Source organism: Solanum lycopersicum, chromosome 1, assembly GCF_036512215.1.
Source record: "Solanum lycopersicum chromosome 1, SLM_r2.1".
Lineage (NCBI taxonomy): Eukaryota > Viridiplantae > Streptophyta > Magnoliopsida > Solanales > Solanaceae > Solanum > Solanum lycopersicum.
The window spans coordinates 81,305,833-81,329,195 of NC_090800.1; the positions used below are offsets into that span (position 1 = coordinate 81,305,833).

The window sequence follows — 23,363 nt, forward strand, 5'->3', positions numbered from 1 at the left end:
ATAATAGAGGAATTAAAGAGCGTTGAATTTTGACATCATTAATAGAAACAAGTCAGTAGATTATTATTTAATAGAAGCAATGCGTTTTCGATATATCATTGGTTCGTACCATTTTTGACGTCTTTCAAACATGTGTACCACCTTTAATTTCCATTTTTATGGACTATACTTTCTTTACTCAATTCTTTTTTTAATATAAAAAAATAGTAAATAAATATTTGATACTCTTTTTTTTTTTTTTTTCTGTTTTCAGTTAGCTTTTTAGGATTACCAAAACTAGTTAAGGATGAGGGTTTTGTTACTACGTACCATTCCAATTATATTATTCGTTGAGATCTCTTTTTTTTTTTCCCTTAGTGGGGTTATGATAAAGACATTAAGAAAATGAAAAGAAAAAATAAAGAGAAAGAAGTAGAAGTGTGTGGCCTTTGGCTCTTTGTTCCTTTTGATAATATATATTTCTTTCTCCTATAATTTATATGGATTAATTTGATTTGATTATATAAATAAATATTTTAAAATTAAATTATTAATATAAAAATATGTTATTTCTTGTAAGACTAACTAAAACAGAAAATAAATCATATAAATCGAGATAGCGATAGTATAATAAATTGGGGTTGAAAATCAAACAACAAACTTTGTACATTACCCTTCTTTACTTACCCCCCCTTTTTTTTTTCTCTTTGCTTATCTCTCTCTCTCTCTCTTACATTTGTAAGTGTATTGTGTCTTTCCATTTTAGCTCCAAATAGTCCTTTTGCAACCAAAATCTTGTCTGAGATTTTTCTATATTTGTAAGTCCTCATTGCTACACATGTACTATCTTATTAGCTAATCTATAACTTTCATTTCTTCTATTTGATGCTTTTCTCTCTTCCTTTAAATCTCTTCTTGTATGAAATTAGTACTAATTCCCTTCATCTAGATTTTTTTAAATCAATTTCTATGTGATTAATTCCTTCTTCAATATTAAGTTTTTTTTTTTTTTTTTTTTTAATTAAGGGGATTGATCTAAAGATATGGTTCGAGGTAAAACCCAGATGAGGCGTATAGAGAACGCCACAAGCAGACAAGTTACTTTCTCAAAGAGAAGAAATGGTTTGCTAAAAAAAGCTTTTGAGCTTTCTGTCTTATGTGATGCTGAAGTGGGATTGATTATATTTTCTCCAAGAGGAAAACTATATGAATTTGCTAGTTCAAGGTTAGTAAATACTATATTTTTCAATTCTATCAATGATTCTTTTTTTTTTTTAATCTCATTTACATTTTTATGTTAACAATTACACTTAACATAATAACCCCACAAAAGTCACATCTAGCTTCTTGACTAATGAGTTTTGATGTTGGAGTTGAAAATACAACTAATTTTACAATGTTGAAATTAAATGTCATTTTCTTGTATACTTGCATCAGATCTCATCTTTTCTACCTGAAAAAAAATTATGTAGCACAATTGATTTTATGAGTGATCTAGGTTTACTCATCAGTTTTATTGCTCAAAGTCTATCTCTATCTCTCTCTCTTTTCTTTTTTTTTGTTTGCTTCTTTTGATGGTTAAATGCTTAAAATGACATTTTTTTCTCAAGAGATCCAATTGTATCAATAGCTTTTGGTGCCCTAGATAACAAGATCTTCTTCAATATGTCATAATTTTATGATCATCACATAAGATTAAAAAAAAAAGTTATATTCTATTTAAGTGTTAAGTTTTGTTGACGTCATGTGATTAAGTAATTAAGTAAAAGATCTTGTCACAATAATAACAAGAAACCAACAAAAATATCAAGTAAAGTCTAACAAACACCAAAGAGTATAATTACCTTAGTTTTAGTTTGTAATTTCAGTATAAGTTTTAAAATATTTTGTTTAAAAATAGATATACTACTGTTATGATCAGTGGTGTCATTGTTTGCCATAAACTTGATTTAATAAGCATAAATCAGCTGACAAAGTTAGTTAAAAAAAAAAAAAAAAAAGAGAGTGAGTATGTGTACTTATAGTTTAGAGTTAATTAAAAGATGTTTATGTGAACTTCGAAGTTAAGACTTGGAGCCAGTTGTCATTTTGTCAAGCTACTATATGTATAGTACTTGATTTTATGCTCACTGTTTGGAATCTTTTGTCAATAACAATTACTATTATTTGTACCAAACTTCATTCCAATAATCTGAATATTTATTACTCCTAGTACGTATACTTTTGGGTCAAGAAATCAACTTTATCTTTATATTGTATAGTTAAACTAAGTCCTTTCCCAAGTGGCCGTCTTAATTAGAGTCTCATATTAGTTGCGGTATGAATCAAATAGTTTGTTTACATTGACTTTAAACAATCTTCACCTCATGATCTACCTTTTAGAATTGCGTCCATACGCCACTTTTTCTTTTCTCCGTATCCATGACTGACTCAAACCTAAGACTTCTGATTAAGAGTGACAAATTCTCACTCCGCAACCTATGTTACATTTATGTTTACTAATTAGTATTACATTATTTACTTCCTTCTGAAATTTGTCTCATTGACTAAAAACGTGGGATCAGATATGGGCCATTTCCACAGCTCATTTTTTGTTCAATGCTGGCTGCTCCATGGACTTTTGAACTATTATATTTCTGGTTTTGTTTGTCATTTTATTTTTTAGTTCTTTTAGAAAAGAATGTGTCTATCTTCTTTTGACGACTTTTTAATGACATGTTTAAGTTCACAAGATTACCTTCTTAAACTTGGTACGTGTCAAGTCAAGACAATCAAATTATCTGGTATGTTGTGTGGAGTCTTACATAACCTCATGATATGTGAAAACATTAGTACATCAGTCCATTGTACATCACTACAAAGAAATGTGACAATCCCTTTACATTTGAAGATGCAAATAAGTTATGAGGAATATATACATTTAATTATATGTAAGATTTTAGACAAAGAAACACTTTAGAAGATGCACTTTCCTGAATAGTTTAGCTTGTGCCAATGTTACATTCATGCTTATTTTGTTTACCTATATACACTGCTCTCCATTCACCGTTGAGCTATATAGTTGTTCCCTGTGTTGTTCAAGACTCCTCAGAAAATATCTTAGGATGCGTGTTGGATCCTCCAAAAAAGTATATTGATATTTGAAGGATTCAATATAGATTTGACAATATTATGAAGAGTCCAAGCGATATATGTGTTCTCCATTTAAAAAGTTGGGTAAAGGAAAAATGAAGAGGAGCCAGATTCGATTATTTACATGACAAAACTTAATTTAGTAAACTTATCCTCCCACTCACTGGGTTATATAATTGTGCTACAAGGGTTATGCATGCAAGGATTTTGAGGTGTAATTTCAAAATTCACCTTTAATAAGTATTTTAATAAGAGCTTTTATATTTCTTACTTAAAATCATTAGGCATACCCTCACATTAAGTTTTTCTTATTTCTTTTAACCCTTGTGTAGGAGCTTCCAAAATTAGAGTCGAAAGGTGCTTACTATCCTAATAAACCCTCTTGTTACCCTCAGATTAAGTAGTTTGACGATTTGATTTTTTTTTTCTTCTTCTAATGTTTGGTTGACTATTATTGGTTGTGCTTAATTAGACTTGATAGTCGATTTACCATGTTTTGTGTTCCAAGTTGAGTCTCATTAGTCATTAATTTCCAATTGTTCTAGTTATATTATCTTTTTATGGAAAAAAAGGGGTTATATCAATCCTAATAAAACCATAGGCATATTTTTCATTTAAAATCATAAAATTTAAAAAATTCCTTTATACTTTGAATATTTATTTCAGATTAATATAAGACAAAATAATTCAAAACAAAGGGAATATTCTTATACGAATTGACCATAATATTTTCTTCTCCTATAAATGAATCTAAATGATAACAGATAATTAGCATTTTTAATTACCAAATCAGTACTTATCAAAAGATCGACCTAATTATAAAAAAAAAAAATAGGTTCTTAAAAAATATATTAGCAATATTTCAATATGAATTTGATTATTTGTAATTATCACATAACTCAAGAACCTCTAAGAAATGAATTATTCACAAAATAATAAATCATTAGTTCTTTAATCAACATTAAAAGAAAAATAAAGAAGAAAATAAAAATATATATACAAAGACATTTCGTAATATAATGAGACATTTAAGTTGAATAGACTATAAGTGAAAAAGTTTCATATTTTATGTAAAAGTAGACTAAGCTTATATATAGTGTTTTTAAGTTAGACAATATAACATAGAATATCAAAACATAAATTCTTGAAACTAAGTACAGTAATTATTTTCTGCACAATGAATATACGTACTATACACGTATATGTTCAATATAACCGAAGACAATAACTTTGTTGAAACATAAAATTGAGTTTATAATATGTACTCAAAAACAACAATTAATATAATATGCATAAATTAATGAGTGTAAATAGAAAGAAAACAATTAAGTCCACTGCATGCACAATGTCCCTTAAGAAAACTATTCTCCTCGAATACTAGAGGATTAAAGAATTACGTCCTCTCTAGAAGGAACGATTTTATGCACCAACTTATTGATACAAAAACTATTGTGTCAGTAAGTCACTCAACAGGAGCAAAGTACATGAATATTTAATTTTGTGAAATTAGAAGAAGAAGATCTGAATTTTTGTTGTTTTAAAATGAGAGGAAATTCCTTTTATTTATAGATAACAAAGGATAGTTTGAACAAATGCTTATTGTGCTTTATAAAAAAGGTTACAACTATTTGATAAAGTTGCAACCTTTCAAAAAGTTCACAGCCTTTCATAAATGTCACAATTTTTCAATAAAATCGTAATTTTTCGTAAAAGTCACATCTCTTCATCAAAGTCACAATTTTCATCAAAGTGACAACTTTTGATAAAAGTTTCAACTCTTTATTAAAATCACAACCTTTTTTTAAAGTCACATCTTTTCATGAAAGAGTAAAACTAGTTTTAAAAATAAATAAATTTTAAAAAAAATTCTTGCTTGTGATAACATCACGTAGTTGAGCTCAAAATTTTCTTTTATATAAATATATGATTGGTGTTGATAAATTTTGAACTTTTTTTTTTCTAAGGTTGAGTTTTGTTCAACTCCTTTATTTTTATATTTTGCATGCAGAATTGCTTGATTCCCATACTCCCACACCTATATATCCAAAAATACCTCAATTTTAAATCAAGGTTATATTACAAGGCCATCCCCGTAAATATTTTATTATATTTTTAGATAATAAAGAGATATGTAGAAATAAATCTCTTTTTAAGGTGACATTTTATTATATAATAAAGGTATCTACTAATAAACTTCTTATATACGTTTTATTGTATATAATATCAGATGAAAAGAGATATCAACGAATAAACCTTTTTAAGAGTGACGTTTAGCATGAAGGATAAATGTAATTATTTAATAGAAAATATTTATTATTTTCCGATTATATCTATTTTCTAGTATTTTAACTAAAGATAATCTAATAGAGTTGTATATTAGAATGCTTACACAACACTCTGTAGAGTTGTAGAATAAAATGCTTACACAAACACTAAATATAACTGAAACTCTTTCGAATAATATGCAATTCATGTTAATCACTTCTTGATTTTCATGCTCCTACTCCTAGACATCAATTTTCTTTTAGGACCAACATTAGGATACAATTAAAAATACTGAGCAGGGTATCAATTAAAGATGTCGTATGATACAAAGGTATGGTCCTATGACGATCAATTAAAGAATCTAGTCGATACAACTATAAATAAGGTTTCAAGTTTGAATTCTAATATTCAGTGATTTTCGCTCCTTTATTCAATCTTTTATTGACAAAAATATCAATTGCATATGATTAGTGCTGATAAATGAAAACAATAACTGCACGAACTAGCCCAGACATCGGTAGGAAATATAGAAAGAGAATACTATCTTTAGAGAATGTTCAAGTTTTATATAGATTACTTAAGGCCATTTGAGATGATTACAATCATCAACTACATCTCTATTTATACTAGTAATAATGTATATTAAAAGTCTTGCACAAATAACTAGATACATGTATCACAATTTACTAGATATATGTATTACGAAATTCTAAAAGGCTACTTGAGAAATTAAGAGACAATATTGAAATACTAAACATAATGCATTAATTCCAACACTCTCCCTTAGTGCATTTGCTTGAAAACTCCAATGCCTTTTCGAAGATGACAAAACTTTTCACTTGGAAGTGTTCTGGTGAAGATGTCAATAAGTTGTTCTCCTGTCTGACAATAATTTCAACTGAATTTCGTCTTTTGCTTGCGTTTTTGAATATCTCCTTTTTGATTGAGTTTGGTTTTGCAAATCCATTTAGACTTACAACTTCTCTTTATTTGGGTATATTTACACACTCCCAAGTATTTATTTTTCTCAATCTTCCGATTTTTTTCTACCAAGGCTTTCTTGCAAACATCATGATTTGGAAGACTAAAGCTTGATGCATTAATTTCAACACTCTCCCTTAATGCATTTGCTTGGCAACTCCAATGTGTTAAGATAACAAATATTTTCTCTAGGAAGTGCTTTGGTGAATATGTTAGCAAGTTATTCTCTTGTCTGACAATATGCAATTGAATTTCGTCTTTCTCTTGTGCTTCTCGAATAAAATGATACTTGATGGAAATGTGTTTTTTCATGGTTGATGGATTCTTGATAATTGCAATTACTAATCAAAATACACAACAATCTTTTTTTTTGTTTTTCACCAATTGTCTTCAAATATTCTATTAAGCCAAATAGTTTGAGAAGTAGCCTTAGCTGCTGAAACATATTATGTTTCGGCAGTGGATTGATCAATAACACTTTGCTTTTTTGATAACCTAGAATAATTTATTGATCCAAATAAGAAAGCACAACCAGAAGTACTCTTCATGTCATCTATACTTCCAATCCAATCACTATCAGAATAACTAATTATGTTCAGATTTCCACCCGAATTTGTACATTATTTCATATTCCATTGTTCCTTGCAAGTAGCGTAGAACACGCTTTGCAGCTCCAAAATGCACTTGGTTGGGTTCTTGCATGAATCTCGATAATAAACTAGCAGCAAACATAATGTCAGGCCTTGTTGAAGTAAAATATAGCAAACTTCCAATCAAGCTCCCATAGAGTGAGCTATTAGCTTTCGTTTCTCGATCATCTTTTCTGAACTTCTCATTTGTTGCTAATGGTATGGCCACAGACATGCAATCCATCATTTTGAATTTTTGAAGAATGCTTTTGGTATACTTCTTTTGTGAAATAAAATTCCTTCTCTCACTTGAGAAACTTCGATGCCAAAGAAATAATTAGGATCCCAAGAGCACTCAGTTCATAGGCTTGCATCATATCTAGTATAGCACTGTTAACAGGACGGTCAGTCAATAGCGAAAGCAAAGCTTCTCACATCTCTATGACTCTTTGTTCTCATGACCTCAAACTGATTGACTACATTCAATATAAAGGAGAAAAAAGGATTTATCCCTCTATTCAACTACCCATCCAATAGCATTTGGCTTCAGAATACTTTCTTCTTTTTCTTTTTCTATGGACTGCATAAATCTTATCTTTCAGCCCATAAAGAGCTTTTTTAAGAAAATCCTTGAGGTGTCTTAACATAAATCTCTTCATCAAGTTTTTCATTAAAAAATACAATTTAACATCAAGTTGAAATATCTTCTATTTCTTTTGTGCAACAACAACAATTACGGTTCTAATTGTCTCAAGACGAGCAATTGGAGAGAATTTTTTTAAAAAATCAATACCTAGTTTTGAGTGAAGCCTCTAGCAACCAATTTCAATAAAAAAAGGATATATTCAAAAACATAAGAAAATAACCATTTTTCATGAATTGACCAACAATAAGCAAATTTTCTTCCAATTCAGGAACCTAAAGCACATCATAAATTTGCTTACCACTCCACTTGATGTTGATTGAAATGATACCTTTAGCTTTTGCATCAACTAAGGCTTCATTCCGCATTCTCACTTTAATAGTGATTCTATTATTAATCGAGGGAAAAATATTTTCATCTCAAATCATGTTATTGTTACAATCACTATCCACATACCATTCATCTCTTTTTGTTAAAGCATCATATTTAGAAGCAAATAAAAGATTTTCTTCCCTTCCTTTTTTTTCACAAAAATTTGGTTGCGCCCGTTCTTGTGCCAACAATCCTTCTTAATGTGACCAAACTTTTTAAAATAATTACATTAGGGATTGCCTTTGTGCCAATATTTTTTTGTAGTGTGATTGGTCTTTTTGCAAATTTTACATAAATGATTAGAACTTCTCTCATCTTTTTTTCTTAAACATTTTTCGAAGAATCATCATGATCGTGCTTCTTTTTTGAATTGTAATTCTTCTTTTGTTGATCTTTTGATATTTTTTTCAGAATTCTCATTTGTTCTAAACTGAAAAACTAGCCTTTTGGATTGATCTTCACGAAAAAATCTTCGATTCTCGTGTGCACAAAAAGATCCAACTTGCTTTTTGATTGAAAGCTTTGAAAGATCTTTTGTTGCCTTAGTGATAAAAACAATGTACTCATATTTTTTTGTAACACTAATTAGAATCTTTTTCACAACTTAATGGTCAGAAATTGTATCACCATGATTTCTCATTTCATTAACAATATTCATGACTCTTGTGCAATATTCGTCTACTTTTTCAGATTCTATCATCTTCAAATTTTGAAACTCTGTTTTACGAGTTTGAAGATTTATAGTGCGTACCTTTTCGTCACATACACTTTAGTTTCCAGATGTAATGACCCGAGAGCACCCCCAAGTCGTCACATGGCAAACTCGACCTCCTAGAGGTCTTGTACAAGCCTTTTTTTTATAATGGTAACTTTACTTCTATATATCCACATATATACTACAACCATACTGTAGTACCCTTTTAAAAAGTATTACAACTTACAATTTGTGATTCAGTTCTGAGCCTTACAAAAAGTTAAAAACATCACAAACATCTCTTGTTTGAGGTAGTAGTTTTTGCTCTCACAAAAAAATAATAAAGGCCATTTTAAGATTCTGAATGTTGTTTTGAGTCCTCTCGAAGCACATTTTGTTCCTCTCAATCCAGTTTGACCACCAAATACATGCTGGGACGATCTTTCATTTTTCTTCCTTGTTGCTCATATTACCGTCCATATTCTAGCATCTTAGGACGTTTGCAATGCTTCTAGGTTTCACCAAACTAATCCCTTTCCAACTGATGAACATCCTCCAAAGCTGATTTGTCCATTTGCAGTGCAAAAAAAGATGGTTGATTGTCTTAGCATTCATTCATTACATAAATATGAAAAATAGTGTGGAATTAAAACTTTTCACAATAATAGTCAAACTCCTTTATAAAACGTAAGAAAAAAACTAAGTTTCATCATTGGTTATCTTAGACACAAGACATCATTATAGGATCATATCTCTTTCATCAATTTGAAAAGAAACTTATGTTTTATTACAAAGTCTTTTAAAAAGGAAAACTAGAGCTAAGTACCATGCCCTCGATCATATGAGGTAGGACTATTCATGGTTATGGTTAACTACCAAATCAAATTGCATTCCGAACTAACTGATTAAAACAACTGATATTTAGTTTAGTTTGGTTAGGTTTGAATGTTAAATTTTGAAAGTCGATACTATTTGATTTGGTTTTGGTTTTACTAAAAAGTAACCGCAAAAACAATCAAATCGAACCGATATATTAGATATATAATTTTTATAATTATTTATATATTATTCATAGTTAAATTAGAAATATTTTTTTAAATTTTTATTAACTTTAAGTCTTTAACTTACCATTTGCTCAAGCCAACACTTCAGCTCAAATATAACAATCTCAAATCCATGTCCATCAAAATCAATTTTAGTTTTTACCTATTGTACTTCACATAAAATAGTTACACTTTCTCTTAAATGAGTCAGTTAGTGTAATGATAAGGCAAATATTGCTTAATTGCTTGACTAAACTGAAATTAGTTTTTCTGTAGATTGTTCATGTACTTGGTGTTTGTGTCTATCAAGATTTATACCTCCTCAAAAAATTATTACTTTCAAACAAAATAAACCAAAAAATTGAACCAAATCGACAATAGCCAAACCGATGGTTATTTTTTTCGTTTGATTTGGTTTGATTATAGAAATTTCTAAAACGATTAAATTGGTTTGATTTTGATTTTAATCAATAACCAATCCAAATTGAACCACGACACCCCTAATATGACGACATACCAATCTTGTGAGAAATCTATTTTTCAAGCTTGAACTTCTAGAAAATCCTTACTTGCCACCTATACTTGTAAACATAGAGAAACATATGAAATTAACATAATTGATGCACTAAGTATGGTGAACATGCGATAAAACCATGCAAAAAGAGACATTTACTTAAAGATATGATTTTTCATGCTATTTTGATAGAAACCTTCATCACAAGAATTTAATATACATACTACAAGTCAACGAGCACATATAAAACATATTCCATATTTTACAAGTAAGTCTTTCGTCACTTTAGACCCTCTACTTAAGGTTACTCTAAGACTCACATAAGTAAAACATGAAGAGACCACCCATACACCTTCTTTAAGCACACCTAAGTGATCCTCAAAGCTACCCTAGATAAGAACCTTTCTATTCAACATGCTTTTACTAAGTGAGCATTATTCAACTTAGCCATATAAGAGATAATTAAACAATTAGGGGACTCCACATAATGGTCATGGAAGACCTAGAGAGCTCACTCTAGCATCTTCAAATCCTACTCGTGTCATGTGTATATAGCGTTCCATTCCACTACTTACACTTCGTAGAAACTATCCAATACTAGAATGCACATTCCACATGATGAGAATAGGCATTAAGCGACATAGACCATACTAGCTAGGTATGTAATCCGGTGTCATCAAGACCCCACACCGTGGATGATGTTCTACTTGCTAAGGGTAGTACTAAGACACATCCCATGTAGGCACATGATTAGGGGATATCAAAAGATTTCTATGTACTCTAGCCTCATACTCAACTAGAGCTACTCCCTTGAGCATATCCACTTGGTGTTTTGCCTAAGTTCTCATAGAGTTATTTCATTCTCATAGGTGTATTAGAGAAAGTACCATCACTAAGTCCTACAACTCATAATACCATTTCCAAGGATGGGTCCACTAGGGCTGCGGACCAAGGTCTATTTGGATAGCTCTTAATACTTCCTTAAAGATGGTTTCATGTTGTTCCAGCCAACCTACCTCTAAGTCCATCATTCCACTCAAGAAGGATACCATTACGGTCTACCACTTCAAGGCATTTTCATTAACCTTCTTTTCTTATTCAAGGTTCCATATTAGTCTTTCATGGAAGGGTACCTACTTTAGGTGTACCGATCCTAGACTTTCATTCTTTCATTCATTCAAGACAAGGGTGCCTAAGCCTACCAAGTTAAGACACAATATTCATCATATCATTTATTCAATATATTTCAATTACTCAATAGGGAAAACTAAGTCTACCAACACAAGGTACAACATCATTTTAGACAGACTCCCCTTAGTCCTTCATCATCATATATCAATAATTAAAGAGAAATTACTTTCAATCATATCATTATAGCACCCATACAAGATCATATCGACATCACATAAGCACCTTCACCTTATACATTCACTCGTACCATATCATGATATACCATAATTCACATAATAATGCCGACAAGGCCATGTTCATGACATTTATAACAATTAAACACCGTCACCATAAGTGGACCATACCAATTAATAGAAATTTGATATCAATTCTAATCTAAACAAAGGAATTAGGTTAACTCACCACATTCCAATATCCATAATCATCATTCCTTAGCTTTTTCAAATAAATTCACACAACATGAGATCTGACTGATGATAATGTCTATAAGACTAAGCCAACAATTGATTTATATCAATGATCCAACAAAACCCAATATAGATATAAATACTATAAGGCAAACTATGAACAATTTCAACAATGATTAACATATAATTCAATAGCCCATAACAGTCTAAACATAAATTCAACACAAATAATCAATACATTCACTTTAGAGCGAAAATTAGGAATTCAAGGAATACATGGGTTCATGCAATTTTTAATCATAAAACCATCAATTAACATTGAATACTTTAATTTAAACATTTTTATGCGATAACCCATGCTTAGAATTCGAAATAGGATTTTAAGATTTTTGAAGATCTTTGAAAAGCCTTTGGAATTAACTTCTTGAATGAGAGAAAAATCAAGGATGAAATCTTTATACCTTACTAGTTGAAATCCCCATGAAATTGATGGAGAAACCATTGAAAATCTTCACTCCTAGCTTCAACTTGCCTCTAGCTCCCATGCAGTTGAGAAAGAATTCTATTTGGGAGAGGGATTTTGATTTTGAAAAGTGAAGTCTAATTTAGGTCTAGGTGTTTAAACTAACTTATAATACATCAAAGCATCGAAAATGCCGTCTAGGACTTAATTAGGACGTGAGGTGAATTTACCTCATCTCCCCTGAGTTGGTCGAGACCCTGCAGAAATTGCAAGTGCCAAACGATGGCTCCCATTGACGGGGCGTCGTTTGGACGACTGTCTGTCCTGCATGTCGTGGTTTTGATCAAAAACCCCTCATTTGGGGGCTAAGCTCCCACAACTGAGTGTAGATCCACTCCCCCTTTTGATGGGGCGTCAGTTGACCTACTAAGCGTCGTTTGGGGTCGTGGATTGCATTGTTTTGGCAGCTGCATTGGCAAACGTTTGGGTCCTTCTCAGGGACCCTCAGGGTGGTCTTGGAGAGTCGTACCTGGATGTTTCGACCCTAAACATGGTCATCTAGATTTTAGGGTCCCCTCCTATCATTTTAGAGACCAAACAACGCATAAAACATTCAAAGACACACTAGCAACACATAAGAAATTTTCAAACGTCTTGATCGTTCTTCGACATTTAGCTTCCAAACTCTTTAAATTGTCTCCTAAAGCTATTGTATGTTATTAACTCTTAGAACACATATGAGTCTCTAGTTTATCCTAGTTCATTTTGAGGGTTGTTACACAAGACAATCCCAAACTTCCTTTGCAGTCTTACAAGTAGCAATTTTGCAAAATATGCTCTTGAGACTTCCATTTGGATTTTGTTCAAGGCTTTTGCATTTTGACGATACTTAGTCTCAACAATTTTCATCTCAGCTGCTGTAAGTTCATCATTGTTTTCTGGAGCTTCAAAGCTATTTGCAACTATAGTCCATAAATTTTCGGCTTTCAAATGTGTTTTCATTCTTATCTTGCAGTTATTAAAAGTCAATTTAGTAAAAAAATAGAGTAAGAACAATTTGTTTTGGATGCCATTTTTTTTCTTCACCTAACCCCAAAATTAAGAATGAAACCTGCTCTTGATACCAATTTGTAGGAAATGTAGAATGACAATACCATCCTTAGAGAATATTCAAGTTTTATATAGGCTACTTAAGGCCACTTGAGATGATTACAATCAGCAACTACATCTCTATTTATAATAATGTAAATCAAAAGTCTTGCACAAATAACTAGATACATGTATTACGAAATTTTAAAAGATGTTTTTAAAAAATTAAGAGACAATTTCAAAAGACTAAACGTTGATGTATTAATTCCAACAAAATCCCTTTGTCATAAATAAAAAAAATCATCGTTCATCACTAAAAATAGTCAATGCTGCTTCATTAGTTCCCTCTTCTATGCTTCATTACAAACTTTGCCTTTAATATTTGAAAAAACACATTCTGTACTGCACTTTTGCCACATTTTTTTAGGATAGATGTCACCTTGTCTTTCACAAATAAAAATATATCTCAATATGCTTTTTATTAAGAAAATAAGCTCATCCACCACATATATTGTCAAGGAAGATTACAAATAGGGTGAGTTTAGTTAAAGCTAAAATTTCCAGTAATTTGCAATACATCATAGAATCCTTAAATGCTTAAAAACCTTAACCAAACTATCCCTTTTCATTAGTTAATTGCCTTACACAGAATGAGAAAACTCCCCTATGATTAGTAAAAGACATAGAGTTGTATTCATTTAAAAAACAGGTGAACAGCTTCATTTTCATTAATAGTAAAAGACATAGAGTTGTATTCATTCAGGCGCTTTTCCATACTCTCCCTGTACAACCCTTCAACTTTCTAATAATATTTTAATCACATACTAATTCCTATTTATCTGAGATTCACTAAAAGAAGGAATTAGAAAAGGCTTAAATTGAAAAATATACATCATATATTATTATAGGTGGGAAGTGTTATAAAATCAAGCTCATAAGAGATATAATTATAAAAAAAAGAAGAGAAGAGATGTAGATAGAAGAAGAGGAATTTTCTTATTATTCAAGTGTATTCAAGTCTCATATGTATCTATATTACAATAGTGAATGAACAACCCTATTTATAGAGTGAGAAATCACTCCAAAGGTCACCATATTAAGTATCATAATAAATAGATACATTCTTATCCAAAAAGGTTCATGTAACCTAGTGAATATGAATGGTTGTTCATGTACCAACCTTATGGACTATCCACTCATTCAATGAATTTATAACACTCCCCCTTGGATGTCCATAGATAATGTGCCTCGTTAAAACCTTACTAGGAAAAACCCTGTGGGACAAATTCTAGTGAAGGAAAAAGAGTACACATATCTTTTGATACGCACCATACGCACCATTTGTTGCCTCATTAAAAACCTTGCCAGGAAAATCCAGTGGGAAAAAACCTCGATCAAGGGAAAAAGAGTGCAACGCGTATTGTACTCCCCTGATTAAAACATCACTTAATTTCTTGTGATGATGTCTCCAATCTTCGTACATTGTGGTTGGTATATTCCTTTTTAAAAGAAAAACCACACATTTCTTGAATATAGTGTGTCATTTATCTCAACCAGACGCACTTTTGACTTGCTTCATGGAGGACTTTTATTTTTGCAGAGCAACATTTGCTTCATTGATCCCCAGGATATTATTGTGCCTCCACATGCAAACACATAGCGTGCTTGAGATAGAGCTTTATGCGGATCAGATAAATATTCTGCATCTGCGTAATCAATCAATTTTGTCTTGGATTCCTCGGGATAGAATAAACCCATAACTATGGTCCTTCGAGGATATTCAATCATGTGCTCAACACCATTTCAATGTCCTTTTATCGGGGAGAAACTGAATCTTGCCAGTAAATTTATTGCAAAACAAATATCTGGTCAAATATTGTTAGTAAGATGCACTAGTGCCCTGATTGCACCAAGATAGAGTTTCATCACCAAGAAACTCTTATCCTTATTTTGAGATCAAACTGAATCGTCATTTATGTCAAGTGATCTCATAATCATTGGGGTACTCAATGAATGTGATATATCCACATAAAATTGCATCAAAATTTTTCAGTGTATGTGCACCGTTAGACAAATATTTTATTTGTCAAATTAACAATCTGTAGGTCAAGACAAAATTTTGTCTTACCAAGACCTTTTCATAAAAATACAAGGACAATTAGGGTCATTCTTTTGTACCCTTTTTCTTCCTTGACTATTTCAATCCATATAAGAATTCTTGAAGCTTTATTGGATAAGTTTCTTTCAAACTCTTATATGCTTCAGACACCTCGATTGTTTCAAAGATTTTCATATAACCTTCATTGTCTAGCTAGACATTACAATTATTCATTTACATGCATTCAAGTTTTCATATGTTGCCAGATCAAAACAAACCTCATTTCATCCACCAAAGGAGAAAACATCTCCACTAATGTCAGGATTTTTGCGATAAACCTTTATGCCCCAAAGCACAAACCGTATTTGATATCTTACGGTTATACTATCGCATAATAATTTATTTGTACCCCACTGACATTATACCTTGATTTATGGACTACCAGTCCAAAATGTCACTTTTCTAAGTGAAACAAAATATACTTGAATTGTGCATTTTACTTGGCCAACCATTTATCTGTTCACACTATATGACAGATTTGAATTCAAGATCCTCATCACAATTTATATCATTGAGCGCTACCTCATATCAAAGATACCGTCGACGGTTATTTGATATCGATTCCAACAAGACATAACTTATCGAGATCTCTTCATTTTTCATTATTTCAGGTACCTGAACCTTTTTCAAGATTTTATGAATTGTTATGTCAATGTGCTCTTTTATAGCACTTGCCTCATTATCATGACCATATTGATCATTTGCTCCTTCCTTCTTCAAGGAATTTTATATTTGGAATCGATTGGTCTATTACGCTTCCGGCGTATCATAGACTCTGACCTTCAAGGACTTCACATTGGAGCATTTGCAGCTGAATTATATCATAGGGTCAGTGTATTCATCTGGCAACTGATTTGCAACATTATGCAACTGAATTATCTCTTGAACTTTAAGTTCACATATTTATTTTAACGAGGATCTAGATAATTCATAATTAACCTCACACATAATTTTCAGCTATCAATCATCTCTCCCCCTAATGTTAGAAAATCTAACATTCATTCCACCCTTATTTGGAAGTTCATCTCTGTGCGTGGTGGAGTAATTAAAATCATAACCGCACATTCAACATTTTAGATGAAAATTATATGGTTCCTGACCCTGAACCAATTTTAATGGGGAAGCCTTGTTGGTTTGATGCATACATGTGTTGCTACATGTTAAACAAAATTATCTCATACCAAATCTTATCTGGGAGTTTTGTTCTCATAACCATGATTTAGCTATAATTGGAGGCATACAATTTCTGCTAAATAAACCAGCATTATCAATATAATTTCATAATTTGGAACTATTTCAACCTTACAAAAATCAATTTGTAAGTTGACAACAGAATACATGTGACCATCGCATAAATGCATTAATCATATAGTTGCAAATGATCCACATGACGGTGAACGGGCCCATATTCACCCTTTTATATGTTCCAAAAATTTTAGGGGATTACAGTCCCGATCTTAGCTGGTACAATGATCATTTTATCAAGAGAACAAGCAACACAAGAGAATTCTTGAAGAATCTTTATTTCTTCATCATACAAGTCACCTGAATTCTCAATCACGTTTGCATCACATTTAATCGGAATGGTCAATCAGTCATGCCAACTGATCTTTATTTTAGTACACTTATAATTTACTTTTACATGTGATTTCATCAGCATGTACATGTTTGTATGGAACAAACAAGAGGAAAAGTGGGGTAATCTTTTACATAAACATTTATAACCCTCTTCGGTTGTAGTGATTTATAGTCTCAATATTTATTTTCAATTCATCCGAAACTTAAAAAGTTTCTTTTGAGACTTACTACAACCCCAATATTATTCCTCTGATAATAGCACAACTCGTTAGAGCTTGCAATTAATTTTATGTACTATTACATATTGCATGACACCATCCCTATGTTGAGCATCTCCTTCAAGGAGGAAATTATATTATTATTGTTATGGTCAAAATCATTACGAGCAAGACGTCTTTCTTGCTTTACTTTTGTTGTACCATAGGTACACAACCAATGACAAATTTGTATTGCCACACAATAATGACCACAATCCTTATAGGCAAGAACTATTTCTTTCTTTTGCCCTTTCGGTAGTTCATACCATAGTGACGTATAAAACGTACAATACAATTAGTCATTTCTGCCAAATAAAATTTATTTCCTCTCAAATCTCCCGTAGAGATGAGAAGTGACATGTATCATTTTTTCTCAAACCTTCCATAGAGGTGAGTTGTGACATATATCCAATCCATAATGATTTTATCACATTTGGACCCATTCTCTTATAGAATGGTCGAGCATTCACGATACTCATTACAAGTCACATTCTCTTCAAGGATTGGACTAATTATTTATATGTACTTCATAAATTTGCATTATAAGCACATTGTCATGGCTTTAAAATTCATCATATTTCCATGACACACCTCAACATCACTTTGAAAGATTAAGTGTACCATCACTTTATCTTGTATCATGATAGAGGATTTATAAATTTGTCAAATTATTGGGTTGACAACATTCACAAGTCTAATGACCTTTCATACCATTTTGATAAAAATTGCCTTCACATTTTGAAGGACTATTTGAAGAACTCATAGTGTTCTTCCTTTTATCATTACCACAATGATGACTATTATAATTATGTCCCTCCACGCCCTTATTCATATCATTAATCATTTTTCATCTTTCAGACTAACATTCACTGCTACCACATTCGTATGATTGAATGGAGCAAGTTAACAGGCGGATTTCAGAGTTATTACATGTTGCTACCACATTCTTTTCAAGGAATGAAGCAAATTCAATAGAACGAATTTCAAGACTTTTCATCAAAGCCTAGTCATCATTATATCATCATTATGGTGCATTGACTCAAACTCAATGTCTTATCCATATAAGGCGTTTTACGTCATAATTCTATGGGACTTGAACCCAATCACGGTGCATCAAAACTCAAATTGATGTCTTACCCTTTTGGTGCGATAGAACTTGAATCTATCGTCTTATCCCCAAATATTTTTATTATGATGCATCCGGACTTTAACCTGATGTCTTACCCTTTTGGTGCGATGAAACTTGAATCCATCGTCTTACCCTTAACCAACGGTATAATAAATCGAAGTACAACATGACTCATCCTTTGAGTCTTTCAAAACAATCAAAATAACATTCAAATTCATGCTATTAAAATTTTATACCTTCTTCTATTTAAGAAATTTTGTATAGCATGTCATATTCAACCAATAGTAGTATATGTCTTCGGTTCCTGATAATTGTTAGTGACTGAATACTATTTTTATTCTAAATCATAAAAATATTCTAGAAAATACATACCTGATTTTATGCATATAATACCTTGATTCTCATAACGAGATCAACCAAAACATGAGTTAAAGAAAAACTAAAAATCAATCTTAATTGACTAAAGACTCATGCTGATAACGTGTTATAAAATCAAGCTCATAAGAGATATAATTATAAAGAGAAGAAGAGAAGAGATGTAGATAGAAGAAGAGGAATTTTCTTATTATTCAAGTGTATTCAAGTCTCATATGTATCTATATTACAATAGTGAATGAACAACCCTATTTATAGAGTGAGAAATCACTCCAAAGGTCACCATATTAAGTATCATAATAAATAGATACATTCTTATCCAAAAAGGTTCATGTAACCTAGTGAATATGAATGGTTGTTCATGTACCAATCTTATGGACTATCCACTCATTCAATGAATTTATAACAGGAAGATGTTAAATTCAAAGTTAGATTATGAAAATGCCCTCCACTAATTTTTTAAGTTAAAATTTTTTTTTACTAATTTTTAAAATTAAATCAATAATGACAATTAAACTAGACCAAATACATGATTAGATGTTACAACTTATCATTTTCCATTAATGAATTTGATTGGTCAATTCATGAAAAATGGTTATTCTCTTGTGTTTAAAGATAATTAATGCAAGATTTAGAATAATTATTTACAATTTCATTACAATGCATTCAAAAATGAAATTGTAGATGATTCATAACTTTGTCACGAAAAAATTTGTCACTTAAATTTTCATGGTTTGACACTTCTCGAGCAAAAAGACATTGTGTCAGACCTTTGTGATATACATACGAAGAATAAGGTAGATAATACTTCTATCATATCTTTTAGATGTGTCAAATCAAGAAGAGAAAGAGGAATAGGAAGAGGAAGATGTCCCTCAAGGATGAGGAGAAATCTCATATTGAGACGATGAAGAATCACTTTTAAGAAGAACAAAAATGTTGAGTGACATTTATCAAAGATGCAACTTTGTCGGTGTTAAGAAAGAAAATTATGAGGAGGCAACAAAGCATGATGTTTGGAAGAAAGCCTTGGCAGAAAAAAATCGGAAGATTGAGAAAAATAAAACTTGGGAGTGTGTGAGTATACCCAAATTAAGAGAAGTTGTAAGTCTAAAATGGATTTGCAAAATCAAACTCAATCAAAAAGGAGATACTCAAAAACGCTAGAGAAAAATGAAATTCAGTTGCAATTATTGTCATACAGGAGAACAACTTATTGACATCTTCACCACAACACTTCCAAGTGAAAAGTTTTGTCATCTTCGAAAAGGCATTGGAATTTTCAAGCAAATGCATTAAGGGGGAGTGTTGGAATTAATGCATTATGTTTAGTATTTCAATATTGTCTCTTAATTTCTCAAGAAGTCTTTTAAAATTTTGTAATACATGTATCTAGTAATTTGTGATACATGTATCTAGTTAATTGTGAAAGACTTTTTGTTTTCTATTTTGAATACTATAAATAGTGATGTAGTTGATGTCACTAGTGTCCTTAAGTAGCCTATAATAAACTTGAGTAATACTATTTTCTTCCTATGAGAGGCTTAATATAGTAGTATGTTGACAAACGAAAAAATGCACGTGGAAGAAGGGCCAAGAATGATTGAGGCATGAAGCACTCAAGCTTGAAGAAAGCAGATGAGTGCTCGGGTGCGATGGAATCTATTGGGGAACAAGGTGGTGAAAGCTCAAGAGGCTACCAAAGACGTCTAGAAGGAGCTGTCATCTCACCTTGGAGGCCTCAAGGCATGTTGGATTTAGGTGATGGGTGGTTCTAAAGAGGTCCATGGAGGCGGCCAGTAGACTTGAGGGATACTATAATTGATCTTAAAGATTCCTTCTTCGCAGTAAATATGAAGGGACTCCCACAATTTATAAAAACACCTAGTGAGCAAGTTCATCTAGAAAAGTCAGTGTACTAGTAATTAAAGTTTTCCAAGTGTGGTGAATCAAGTGAGTCTTTTTTAATATATTACACAAACATAGCATGCTTGCTGGCTGTTGGCACTTGTGAGAGTCAAGCCACACTTCGGAATAAGTTTTAACCTGACTGTTATCAAGGGGATCGGATGCTATTGCTAGGTGCTGCAGGTGGTGTATAACGAGTCTAGTTCAATGACACCATGTTTCTGTCAACCTGATGGTTTGGCCAAATTAAGTGAAAGGAAGAAAATGAAAGTACATAGCTTAAGAAATGATTACATTGTATGAAGGGTATTATTGATTCATTTTTGTTGCTACATGTGATATTGTCACTTATATATATGTAATATTTGTTCCAATTTTAACCAACCCTCAACTACTTGAGGAGTTCAAGAGTTGCTTATGTAATTCTTATCAGAATAGTTGTCATTTAGAATTCCATTTTGCTATTTACCTTTGATTTTTACTGTTAAAAAAGTAAGGGAAAAAAGAGTAAACAGGGAGAATTTTGCAGCACGCAGGAGATAATAGAGCGATATAAGAGGCATACTAAAGACAGAGTTCAACCTGAAAACCAAGCTGGGCCACAGTATCTACAGGTAGATTCTAGTTTTATGTCTCCTCCGTAGGATGTAGTAGAAAACAACTAGTATTTTCTCGCAAAAAAAAAGTTAATAAAGGCTGACTGTAGCTTTACACAACAATGCAGTATATGCAGCATGAGGCAGCAAATTTAATGAAGAAGATAGAGCTCCTTGAAACAGCGAAAAGGTTCAATTAAACCTTACTCCAAAAGTTGTTGCACTGTCATTCCTCTCCTTTTTTTAGTAAGTTTTTAAAGATAAACAAATGAAAATTTTCATCAGGAAGTTCTTGGGAGAAGGTCTGCAGTCCTGTACCCTTCAAGAAGTACAACAGATAGAAAAACAGTTGGAACGGAGTGTTGGCACCATCCGGGCACGAAAGGTTTCTTGATTATATTGAAGTCTAAGAAATGATCTTGTTCTTCTTATGAAGTCTCAGCAACTTAATATTTATCTTATCTTGTTCTTTTCAGCTTCAAGTTTTCAAGGAACAGGTTGAGCGACTAAAAGAAAAGGTAAGGCCACACTGAGTGATATATTTTGAGCTTTAATTCACACAAAGGTTAAAAAAAAATAACAATCTATCTATAGGCCTTACTTTGTCGAATGTGAATGTCTATCGAAGAATTTCCACTTGTTTTCTTTAAGCTTCCCATTCTTATAAATACAGGAGAAAATCCTTGCTGCTGAAAATGCAGAACTGAGGGAAAAGGTATAATTTACATTAACCTTAGATCCATCTTAGTATAGTCTTCTTTTCTCCAACTCATAGTCGGATATAAAATTAACTTATCTAGCGCCTATGTTTTCTGTTAGTTTGGTAGTCTTCAACAGAGAGAAACACCAAATGTAGAGAAGGAAGGAGAAGCTCTTTGTATAGATGGTAGCGAAAAATCAGATGTTGAAACTGAATTGTTTATAGGACTACCGGAGTGCAGAGAAAGACGTCTCTAAAAGAAATTGATTTGGTGAAACATCTGCAGTTAAAAGGGGTATATAGTCAATTGTCAAATAGTGCTAATGCTAAATAATTTGTGCATTTGAGCAAAGCAAACTAATTAGGCTTATGTCTCTTAGGCGCAGCTGATTGAACTTTTAATCATCTATGAGATGGTTTGTACTAAGGGTATGTATTAGTTTTATTACGTTTGATTGACAGTAATCTTAGTAATGAACTCTTCTGCTTACTGCAGCTTTCATATTTTCGAGACAACTATAGTCTATATTACTCTAAACAATATTCTTGCTTGCCTCTTAAGAAATTCATCACCGCATGATCACAATTAGAATGTGATTTCATTCTTGCCGCGGACACAGTGTATGTAGGCTGCATTTACCTTGGTTATGTCAGCTAATTGGTCGCGGATGCCTTAACACAAGTAGCCTTTGTTGATGGCCTCATAAGGGCAATCTATGTAAGACATTAGACATGTTTCAAACAATTTTAGTTGTTGCGACACTAGAAATGATGAGAATAATGTCAAACACTGAGGAGTTGTTTAGCTTTGTATCTTTTCTCGGCTTTTATATCCAACTTTGAATAAGGTTCCTTTAATTATCAAAACCTGGTTTTATTTATTCGGTAAGATTAAGACGTCTCAATTATATCAAACTTATGATGCAACAAATTAAGTATTCAAGGAGAAATATTTTTTTTGCACTGTAATTTCTACATTAGTAATTCGAACATATTACTCATGGTCGTTTAGGTGGTTTAAGCGGGCCCAAATTATAAAAAGATAACAAAGACTTAAAACTTATGGCTCAAAGGCAATACTGAATATTAGGTATGTTTATAAATTATTTCATTAAATATACAAATGAAAAGATACAATTTTTTTAAAAAAATAATATTATTACAACATTAGTGGTAGGTATATTAGCCTCTCTATTTTCTATAGTAGGAGTTTCAGTACTAGTAATAGTAGCATCAGTACAAGTTACATCGTTAGTAAGA

General features: G+C 31.7%; 1 protein-coding gene across 2 annotated transcripts; it reads left to right on the forward strand.

Annotated features, from left to right (window-relative positions):
• The first annotated feature begins 614 nt into the window (after window positions 1-614).
• Window positions 615-22,641, forward strand: LOC544075 (MADS-box protein SOC1). 2 transcript variants are annotated; one of them, XM_069287571.1, is made up of 8 exons: window positions 615-797; window positions 1,006-1,204; window positions 21,337-21,421; window positions 21,532-21,593; window positions 21,689-21,788; window positions 21,880-21,921; window positions 22,077-22,118; window positions 22,223-22,641. In XM_069287571.1, exons 2-8 carry the CDS (start codon window positions 1,023-1,025, stop codon window positions 22,358-22,360), a joined length of 651 nt encoding a protein of 216 aa, XP_069143672.1. In that variant the 5' UTR covers window positions 615-797; window positions 1,006-1,022; the 3' UTR covers window positions 22,361-22,641. The 2 variants fall into 2 exon arrangements, with proteins under 2 accessions (XP_069143672.1, XP_069143674.1); XM_069287573.1 differs by lacking the exon at window positions 615-797 and adding an exon at window positions 820-896.
• The last annotated feature ends 722 nt before the right edge of the window (window positions 22,642-23,363 follow it).